General features: G+C 32.4%; 1 protein-coding gene across 1 annotated transcript; it reads left to right on the top strand.

Annotated features, from left to right (window-relative positions):
- Positions 1-8,126: 8,126 nt before the first annotated feature.
- LOC132619293 (F-box/LRR-repeat protein 25-like) lies at positions 8,127-10,273 on the top strand. The gene is made up of 2 exons (XM_060334264.1): positions 8,127-9,704; positions 9,805-10,273. Exon 1 carries the CDS (start codon positions 8,230-8,232, stop codon positions 9,457-9,459), a length of 1,230 nt encoding a protein of 409 aa, XP_060190247.1. The 5' UTR covers positions 8,127-8,229; the 3' UTR covers positions 9,460-9,704; positions 9,805-10,273.
- The last annotated feature ends 1,527 nt before the right edge of the window (positions 10,274-11,800 follow it).

Below are 11,800 nucleotides of genomic sequence, written 5' to 3'. Positions count from 1 at the left end.
GGTAATAAATATGGCATAATAGCCCCCCGTTTCATCAGACATAGAAACAACCGCCCTAGCTAAGGCATGAGCAACTAGATTCGCTGATTTTCTAACTAGAGAAACATACACTAATCGAGAACCTTTCATTAGGGTCTTACAATCATAAACAAGAGAATTAAATTAGAATTCTTGTTAAATTAACAAAATATGAAGTTTTCAAATTACGCCACATAAAAAACGAATCGAGAAAGTATTACGTAAGGAATTAAAAAGGCCTATGCTACAAATTAATAAACCAGAGTATGAGCATTCATCAGGAGATTTGGAAAATAATGTGGTAAAAAATATATTGCTAAATTGAGAAGTAGAGTTTCGTAGCAATCGTATTGTATCACCAAAAAAGGGAGGACAAAAAAAGCACGCAAAAGAATCACCCTTTATTGTGCACCGTAACAAGTACGTATTGATTAATGATTATGGTCCGTTGAGTTATTTGTAATTTATGGTGTTAATCTTTATGATATTTGACTAATTATATTTTATCTTCAATTAGTTGAAATAAGTAATTTTAATATTATTACTCGTTGAATATTTGTAAATTTATCATAATTATTAATTGTTCTATCAATTAATTACACATTTATTATGTTAAACTTGATCCATTACTCCATATTTGACGATAATAACAACAACTATGTACTCCAGTGTAATCTAACTAAGTGAGGTATGAGGAGGACATATTGTGTGCAGACCTTACTATATTTGACGATAATACAATTTTAAAATAGTTAAAATATAACATATAAACTATAAAACAAATATTTTAATTAAATGAAGGTTAAATATGGTTAGTCAAATATCAAAAATTATAATCAAAATTTACCATTAGTTGAGGGATCAAAAGTATTATTATTCTAATATTAAATTACAGTTAAACAGTTACTAAAACAAACTTCAAAATTTGGATTCTCTTACTTATCCTACTAGTGAAATTGCCCTGCTTCGCGTGGTGATAAAAATATTAGCAAACTTATATTTTACTTTGGTGTTCTACAATAAAAAGTAGAATGTACAAAAATATATATTATCGAATATCTCTAATACCTTCAATTTAGTGATGCCGGTGTACTTTTTGACAAACTTTATAGTTAGTATACTATTTGTCTATTTAGTCGTAACACTTTAATTTCAGTTACGCTTTGAAATCAATGTTTTCTCAAAGTTGGTTGTTCTTTATCAAATATTTAAATCTTATTTTTTTGGACTTCAATGCATAATATCAAGCACAAAACCTTCATAATCCTATGACACACTTGTATGGAAGTAATATGTATTTATCTTGCTTTTCAAAAGATAAGGGGATCCTCACAAAATGTCGATAAACTCAAGCAAATCGTCAAATTTGAAGTCATTTTATCCAATTTCATACATCTTGCAACAAAACTAGTAGTATTCATTGATTTATTTTCCAGGTCATTTGCAGAATCTTTATTTAACAATATAATTACTTCAGATGCTTCCTTTTAGTACGTATACAGAAATCAAAGCTGAATTAATTAATTTCTTTTAAGAATATCAAATGTAAAAATTAGCAAACAGATTTTAATCCCATTACGTTGACAATTGGAAGTAGTTAATGATTACATTAACATTTTAGATAATTATGATCACAAGAACAAAATAATAGAGCTCTCGTCATTCCCTGCATATGGTATATTAGCCAGAAACTTCACCCGACTTTGATGAACTCTTCCTTAAGTCCTTTAACAACAAATTCTTAATCAAAATGGTGTTGCAATATAAACCCACATCATCAATGAAAATAGCTACACACTGATCTTCACAAATTAGTATTCGACCTATGTGAAAACTAATTTCATTATTTAGTATATCATTATTGATGAAAATCCATATTAAAATGAAACAAAAATTACATACCTTTTCCACAATTATCTCTTTGTGCATGGCTGTTAAGAAAAGTAATTTTAAACCTGCAAATCAAAGTGCACATATCACTACCTGCAAATTCTAGATGACCAGTAAACCAATTCAGGTCAATAACTTCATCAAAGTGTAGGCAGAGAAGGATGTTTGTCTGTTTTCAAGTCTATTATAGAGCCATAGACACGTTCTCAACAGAGGCGGACCCAGGATTTTAAGATGGCGGGAGCATCATTATCTTAACATACACGGTAATAAAAATTTTAATGATGACTGAGGGATAATATCGTGTCGGACTGGTCGCTAATATCGTAGCAGTGGCAAAAATACAAGTATATAGGCTAAAAAAAAATTGTGTTGGAGCCGAGATTTGATCTCGGGTGGTGACCAGTGAGCACTCAGGGGCACTCCTACCAACTGAACTACTTTTGCAATTATGTTTGAGGGGTCTTTCTAAAATATATCATAGTTTTTCAAGGTATATATATATATATATATATATATATATATATATATATATATATATATATATATATATATATAGGGTTTTTTCAAAGTTAGGGGGGGCACGTGTCCCTCCACCCCACACGTTGGGTCCGCCCCCGGTTCTCAATCATAAATGTGGATAATTATGAATGATTGTAACGGTAACAACCATTCTTCAGACTATTTTTTATTTATTAATTTGGTCTACTATAATTATAGTTATTATAGTCTTGCAACTGAATTAGACAATTGAAGCGGCTACATGATAGCAGTAATAAAGGGAGTTTAATAAGCACAACCGTATGATTTCAGTTAATTATAAATTAATATAAGCCTTTACTTAAATAAATTTTGAAGAGAGAAGTAGGAAAAAAGCAAAAATCTCACAAAAAAAGATAAATAAGGCCATAGAAAGGTGTCACATCACTTTGTTTATGCCTAACTTTATATTACATATAGATTTTAACTTCTCTTGCTTTAATTACGGAAGATGAAATTAATAATCGATTTGCTAGGTGAAGAAGAGTTGGATGAGAAATTAAAGAGCTGAAAGCTGTAATCCTTAACGCAAGTATGATGTCATGTGGCGGAGTTACTAACCAACAACCTCGCCTTTGCCACATACTTTTCTTAAACACAAAAGGACAAAGTACAGCACCCCAGTTGTAAACTCCCCAAAAGAGAATACCTAACACGCCTATTCTGTGTGAGTTTCTTTTAATCTTTTTTTTTTTTTTTGGATAAATTTATGTGAGTTTCTTTATCAGTAGGTGTAAACTCAATTTTCTTTTCTATTTGCCTTTTTTCATTTAAGGCCAAGCAAAATAATAATTCAAAAGTACGGTTATACGTCTCTCGTGACTCAACTTATATACCACTGCTCTACATTACGAAAACGTACATGGTCTATTCTGACACGTACAAACCTCTTTCCCACTAATAGAATTTTCATGGTATATAGTTATTCGTGCTCAATTATAAAATTATTTAATGTTAAGAAGTCATTCGTAATTCCGGACAGAACTATACTGAAATTGCAATATAGTGATGTAAATTGCAATTTTAATAATACCTTCTCAATAACCTTGCAAAAAGGCGTTGGCGGAAGAGCAATTTCTTTACTGCTTGTTCTATCCAGGGATAGTTAATTCTTTAGATTGTTATCTACATTGAATATTATAAAAATCAAAATTGCAGCATAAAATTATATAAGTATCGGTTATAACGAAAATAAAATACAAGCGAACCAGGTCTCTTAAATATTTCAATTTCTATGTGGAGACTATTTTTATATCTTTTTTTCTTTTCTTTCGTGGGAGTTCCAAACGAAGAAATTGTAGGTTTGCCTTCAAATAGGCTTGTCCTTAATTTTGTCCTTCAAATGGAGCTTATACCTAGAGGGACATAGGCATAAGTTCCACTGAGGGACCAAAATTAAAGAGGTAAAATTACTCAAATGACTATCTTATGGTAGTTTCCTATCATTTATAGCTATCCTTTTTAAATATTACCATTTGTAGCTATGTTTTCCCAAATTAAGATATTTTTTCGGATGTATTTGATGCGTATAAATTCATAGAAACACAGTAAAAAAGAAACATATCTCTTGATTTTAGGCCGTAACGGTGGGATCATTTAATTAGTTATTAATTGATATTTTTTACCATACTCTTCCACAAAATCGGATTTTAGATTTCTTTTCCATAACCGTTTTCTATTCCTTCATCCAATGTTCAACATTCAAACGTAAAAAATAAAAAATTCAAAATTTGAAAACATTCAACAGCCAATGTATTTGAAGTTTTCAATATTGATTTCGTTTTTTATTTATCCATGTATTTGATAGCATAACTAATATATCTGAAGTTTCCAATCAAACTCCATGTATTTTATATTAAATATCATGTATTTGTGTGAGTAGCAATTTGCATCACCCATGTATTTAGTGGTAATGTATTTGAAGTTTTCAATATTGATTTCGTTTTTTATTTACCCATGCATTTGATAGCATAACTAATGTATTTAAAGTTTCCAATCAAAGTCCATGTATTTTATATTAAATCTCATGTATTTGTGTGAGTAACAATTTACATCACCCATGTATTTGATGAGATTAATTTGAACAAAATACATAATATATAGAAAACTTACCATGTATTTGCGTCACCCATGTATTTGAAACTAGATGAACTAATGGAATTAATTTGAACAAAATACACAAATATATAGAAAAACTTACAAAAATACTCCACCAACCACAACAATTGGTAGTTATATCATAGAACATACACAAATACATATATTTTTCATCTTCTCAAAAACCCTAAAAAACTTTCTCTCTCCCCTTCTCTCGTGTGCGCCGCCATAACCACCACCATGGCTCGGAGCAAAAACAATCACTTCTGCCAAGTTGTTTTTGTGGAAGAATAATAACACAAATAGAGAAAATTTCATGAAACAAAGGAGATGGGATAGAACGTGAAAAAGGCCCACTTTGACCACATATGCCTTGAATCGAAATAACCGTACTGAAAATACCGTTTCGGATTGCAATATCCCAAAATGGAAAATCAAATTTTTGCAGAAGGGTGAAGAGAGGAAGACGACGACTATTTCATTGGGCATTCACAGATTCTTCCTTTTTTAAAAAGGTAATAATTTATGAAAAAGGAGAGAGAATGATAATGTATATTAAGTGATTAATATTGTTACCATTAAAAGGGGATATGGGATTGGGGGTGCTAATTTTTAGGTGTATTTGTGAAATGGTAATTGAAAGTTACTGTATAGCTATAATAGTTAAATTAGAAAAATATTTAGTTATTATTAGTAATTAAAATAAAAGATAGTTATTACCACTAATTATGTATTAGAAGTAGTTATAACGCGTAAAAATTCCAATTAAAAGATCAGCACAAATAGAGACAAACGTGCAAATGACAATGGGTTCTCGACTTCACGGTCCAACTGTAGCCCATTTGCATAGTTGCTTTAGATATTCAAATGTGGACTTGGGCCATCTCATGTAAGGGAGAAAAGATACTCGATCCAGTTGGGCCGGAGTAATTGGAGAATCTCAGAATCTCTCGCCTTCAATGCAAACAATACGAAAAAATTGCACTTTTGTTCTTCTAACGGGCTGGTCTTTATTTTTAATCCTTCAATGGGGTCATAAATTTTTGGCCAACTCATGCCTAGCGTGATCTAAGTTCCTAAGGGCGCAAATCATAACTTATTGAATATTATAATACGAAAATATAAATTTATGTTCAGTGAAAAAGTTGTTGACCAGCATAAAATTGGGACAAAAGCAAAACTGCCCACGTGGGTCAATTGACCCATCACTCTACTCGCGAAATAGATGCTGAAGCTTGATTGAAGTAACATTATGCAAAAAAAAATGGATGCACGCTAGAAGCTAATTGAGTTTAAGTTTGGTGCACTGTCAGTGTACTAATTTTTCTCCACTATTAGGTAATCTCAAAGATGATTTACCACATAACTTTCTTTAGTATTTGAAAGAAATTAAAGGCAAGTAGAATCCTATTGACACTTTAACTAAAATATTTCTGAGTTTACTTGTAATCAAAAAATTTCATTTTCCAAATTTATTTACTATTGACGTTTTCACTTTTCATGCCAAATTCTCAATATCATCATCAATAATCACTGATGAAAATTTTGTCTTTAGCTCTTGGAAATATAATTAAGTTCCCAAAAGCTCTTGGTTATAGGTCCATTTTCGGATTGAAAAGATCCATTCTGTTACTTAACTTCGGTATCTAATTCAAAAGGCCTTATAAATTATGAAGATTGAAAACATTAGAGAACTTGAAAAAAGAAATCAACTTAAATCACACTATTAAGCCATGTAATTCTTTTGCATTTTTGCTGGAAACTGGATATATAACAAAGCACATTGATATTTTGGGTGGACTAATACACATGGGGAACAAAAAACCAATGGTAGAAAACATAGATGGGTGATTAAATAACTTTGGTTTGAGAGAACGAGGATGACGGATATTCTGTAGGGGTGAGGAGAGACGCAAAATAAAAAGCTTGAGATTGTATTTAGAGAAGCAAAAAAATTATTGCAGTAAAAAGTTAGTAACCTATTAAAGCAGGTCAATATTACCTGATGGTGTAACAAAATATGTATCCTCCATGTTCGCATTGTATAATCGTTACCCAATCAAACCAATATGAAGTGTCAATTTTAGCCAATCAAAAGTCAAAACAATGTCAAGATTGACTATTTGAGGGATTACAAATATGCGATCTCGCCTTGATTGAAACTTCTTATTTTAAGAATTTAATTGAGATCTTTTTTGCAGTTCAAATTCTTGAACTCCATTATTATGCAATCACATGTAAGAATCGGAATTGATCTTCTAAATAAAAATACGAACAATTATTTTAAACTTTCTCTCAGTATTTTAGGAAAATCAATCAATCAAATTAAACGTCTCATTATTAAACATGAAAGACGAGATACTAGCTACCAAAAATAGTGTTTGTAATTTGGCGTTAGGGGATCTCGAAATAGGAAAGAAATAAACATATGTATCCATGTTATAAATTACACAATATGTTCCTCCATTTATAATAAGGTGCTAATTTAAGGGTTTGGATTCATTAGTAACTATTCAAAATTTGATTGAGCAACCCAGTCTTCTTTAGGTACGTACACTCCAGACTAGAACCTTTTAACATTTGCTCATTAATTTTGAATTTTGGTTTATATCATTTTCAATTCATTAGACAGAAAAATTGGTTCTGGAATATACTAGGAGTAGATGAATTAGAGATTCTCATTATGTTTTGGGGTTTAGTATCCGGGAAAATGCCATTTCAATAGATTGTTTTCTTTGAGTTCCAAACTAAAAATTAGTGAATCACTTGTTGTAATTAAAGAAGAAATCAATGCCATAGACTACAAAACTTTATGCGATGTAGGTACGATTTTACCAAAATTGTCCCATTTTCTTGTATTATTATGTGGTGCAAAGATTAAAGCAGATTTTTTTTCCCGTGTATTATGAAATTATGAAATGGTGCTTTTTTTTTTTAGTTGGCCGAATGCTGGCTGATTGAAGATTGCTCTGATTTATTTTTTTAAATGTCGAACGATTTTATTACTGATTGTGATTCATTTTGCTATTCTGAAATGCCTTTATTCCGAAAGTTCGCTGGTTTTGAATTTTTCCTGTAAGGCTGAAAGTGTACGAGGATGGAATTGTAGCAGAGTGTCGTTAATTTCAGTAACGTATCACGTGTAATCGCTACACATACTAGCTTATTAAGTTGTACAATATTTCTCAATTAGTATAGTGTCGTTACGAAATAACAAAATGTTACTCCAAGTAACATTTATACCTTCATTTTGACCAAGTGTAACTGCTTGACTGTAGGAATTTTCGTCTTTGTTAATTTCTTTAAAAATAATTTATCTAGGTTAGAAACACATTACTTCATATATGTTTTGAATATTGTGAAAGTGTACAAGCGAGGCTAGTAGTAGAATACATTCATATTGTCCTTCGCTTGACTTTAGAACATTGCAACTTTCGAAAAAAAATTTGGTTATTTGCAGCACTCAAAAAGTGTTAGTATTGTCTTAAGACTTACATATGATATCTCCATCTTTTGGGAAGTGATACAATATCTTGAAATTGTCCAGGCCCTTGTAGGACTTCGATCCTTTTTCTTTGACATCTGAATACAGTCGACCAAATGTGTTGTTTAATATATCTTTTTGGGTTATTAATTTTCAGGAAAGATGTCCACTGAAGTAGCATAGTAAAGAAAGTTACTGTAATGGATCAAATCTCTCAGTTACCTGACCCTATTTTGCAGCACATATTATTCTTCCTACCTGCAAAAGATGCAGCTCAAATTAGTGTCCTCTCCAAGACATGGCTGAAAGTCTGGAATTTGCTTCCTGTATTTACATTTGATTTTCATAACGACCTTTCCTTATGGAAACTCTTGTCTACAGAAAAAGAGGAATCGGAACAAGCTGATATAAGAGATGCTTTCCTAAGTATTATTGATGGCTCATTGATAAACCTCCGTATCCAAAAAGCAAAGATAGAGAAATTCAGGATTTCTCTTAAACTTTCATATCTAAAAAACGCCTCTTGTATTGACGAATGGATAAGATTGGCCACCAATAACTGCATCAAAGAATTAGATGTTCATATTACGCGCCATTATGAAGAAGATTGGTACAGTTTGCCAGGCACAACATTTACAGCTAAATCACTGATGGCTCTGAGATTGGGCGGTTTTAAGCTAGAGTGGCCTCTAATTGTTGATCATATAAATCTTACTAAGTTGAGGGAGCTATCTCTGACTGATGCCTTTTTGGAGGAACGGATAATCTTGGAAGTTTGTTCTGGTTGTCCAGCGATAGAGGATTTAAGTCTCATCAGGTGTCAGGGAGTAAAAGATCTATTGATATCTGATCTCCCCAAACTTGTGAAGCTTACCTTACATCAAGCGAATGAAATAACTTGGGAATATAGAAGTATCCGCATTCAAGCTGTTAAACTTCAAAGTCTATATTATAGAGGATGTAACAGCGAGTTAAAGTTTGACGTGACTACTTTCAAGCTTCTGAAAGAACTGAGTATAACATTTGAGCAGATTACTGACCTAATGGTAGAAAATCTTGTTTCTGAACTACCCCTTCTTGAGAAATTAGAATTGAACTTCTGTTTCAAGTTGAGGAGGCTTAAATTTTCGAGTTGTATACTTAGACAGTTCACATTCCGTTCTGGCAAGAGTCTGGTGGAACTTTGCATAGACACCCCAAACCTGCTCCATTTTGAATATGGAGCTCGTAAATTGCCTGTCATATTCTCTATGACAACATCTTCCCTGCAGGAATCTTGTGTCAACTTAATGCCCATCGATCATCTAGGCACGAGTTGGTTTCAAAATTTGAAGGAAGATCTAACTAGATTCGAACAATTGAATTTACTGATTCTGTCTATAGATTCAACGACTGTAAGTCTGAACACCATTTTCACTTTATTTGGTTAAATTTATATTTTGTGACATTTGATTATTCTTTTCATTCATTTTTGTTGATAATCAAGAATACATTCATCGTGGAAGAGCTGAATGGAACATCGTCCTGCCCGCTATCTGTTGTTAAGCATGTGAAGATACAGCAAGTTATGGAGTCTCTAAATTTTGAAACTCTGTTAGATGGTCTGCTTTGGACTTGTCATCCAGAGACTCTGTCAGTTGTCAGAATCTGGGAGCCCAATGAAAATTTTATACAGGTGAACGTGATTTTCCTGTCTTTGCTCTTATATTGTAAAATGAATAGCAGTGCTTAATCTTCTCATTCATGTTCTACTTTTGGTATGCAATATAATTCAGTTCTTGATGGAGAAACTAATGGAAAGAGAGACTGTTCCTGTCTGCTGTGAATCAAGACGTCTCAAATGTTGGAGACATTATCTTAAAGAAATTGAAGTTGAGAGCTCAACTAGACGATATGGGGATCCTTCTTCATCAAGTCAAGTTTCAACCATTTGTTTCAAACTGACATGGTAGAGTGCTGACATTAGAAGCTCGCTGGTCTTAGACTGAAAATTAATCTTGCCTGTCTTGATTTGCTTATTTTCACATGGATCCGCTTCATCGCTACTGCAGTCTCAAAGTTGGAAAAGGTGGATTATGGTTTATTGACAACCTTAATTTATTTTCTCTTTTTGCCTTTTAATTTTCATCCAGTTATTCCCATGATTAAAAAAGACAAACTGGATAGACAGTAACTGGTTCTGTTTTGTGTTTGGTCTCTATTCGTTCACCATACAAAAGCTCTTGTTTTAAGGAACTTGCTTTAGTGATTGTATACGTTTGAGAAGTACTCTTGTCCGGGTTTCAGGGAGTAAAACATCTTTTGATAAATGAGAAACCCCTGTCTGAGAGATATTGAAGAATTATTAAAGCCATTATCCTTTTAAATCTGTATTTCAGATGATTTAGAAACAATTATATATCTTCTGAAAGGATTCATCATAACCCGTTGCAGTTATTACAAATTTTTTGTTTCAAGACAACCCCTCTTTTAGAACTTACGTTGAGTTCTTGTCTTAAATTTATATGATGCTGGATGGAATGCTTAAATTTTTTTTTGTTTGGCAGAACTGGTTCTGTTTTATGTTGTGCGCTTCTGGCCTCAAAAGAGCCATACCCATAATTAAAAAATATGCAAAGCATGCATCTGTAAGTGGTCTAAGCTTGCATGTAAACTGAATTACAGTACAATTATTCTAAATTTATAAATATATAATTTTATATAGCAGTCCTGGTATAATCATACATTGTTCTGTAAAAGAACAACTAATTTTAGCATAGAAGTATAATTCACCTATTCAAGTATAAGATTAATGATTTGGTCTATACTATAGAGACCTTCAAGTATACGATTAATACTAAATTATTGGTATAGATTAATTTGTCTTGTATATAAACATCCCCAGCACTAGACCCAAGTATTAATCCGCTGGTGCGTAAAATCCTTCAACGTCGATGACCATAGGAGGGTAATCACCAGGATCAAGACGGGATTCATCCATTGGCACCACGTAGCTGCCAGTGCTTAGTCGAAAGGGAGGTACGCGGTTCCACCTCCCGTAAAACAGTGCAATCACACTCCAGTTAAATGCAAAATCCACGAAATTGTAGTCGAGTGCAAGTCCCATCACCTCTAACACCATTACAGGCATAGCCGCTTGTTCTCGAACTATCGGGGACCCCATTGTTTGCAGAATTCGGACAGTTCCAACGTTTCCGCAATGCTCACACTAGATACATTTCAAACAGAAAGAAGAATCAGGAATTTTTTACCAAAGTAAGCTATTATTTGAGTCAATTCTCCAAAATAATACGTTTTTTTGAAAGTTAACCGAACTAGCATAAACGTATTCCTGAGTAACGAATTAGGTATTATTTTATTCAAAAATTTCAACGGACAAAAAAGTCACCGGTTAATAGCGTTAAAATATAATTCGTTACTGCCAATAACGTATTATGGCTAATACGTTACTGACAGTAACGAATTTAGAAATTCTAGGTACAAACAATCTTTCTATGAAATCTGACATTGATTGATCCTAAAGTCGTAACCCGCAATTACGACTTCAGCATAAAACGTAACTGACAGTAACGTTTCTTCTGAAACTAGGCACGCGCAATCTCTTGCAGAGAATCCTCACTACAAGAAAGTAAAGATACGACGACATTTATTTAGTGACATTTAAAATAAATGTCGGGGAAAAAGGAATTTCTCGACATTTATGAAAAAATGTCATAAAAATAATGACATGTGATGTAAAATGTCGTAAATATAGTGACATTTGACGAAAAG

This window comes from Lycium barbarum, chromosome 1 (assembly GCF_019175385.1).
Source record: "Lycium barbarum isolate Lr01 chromosome 1, ASM1917538v2, whole genome shotgun sequence".
NCBI classification, from domain to species: domain Eukaryota; kingdom Viridiplantae; phylum Streptophyta; class Magnoliopsida; order Solanales; family Solanaceae; genus Lycium; species Lycium barbarum.
The sequence above is the reverse complement of the archived record's forward strand: the minus strand, read 5'-3'. Positions and strand labels throughout refer to the sequence as shown.

Coding starts and splice junctions, on each gene's coding strand:
- LOC132619293 (XM_060334264.1), top strand. CDS start 8,230: ATGGATCAAATCTCTCAGTTACCTGACCCTATTTTGCAGCACATATTA.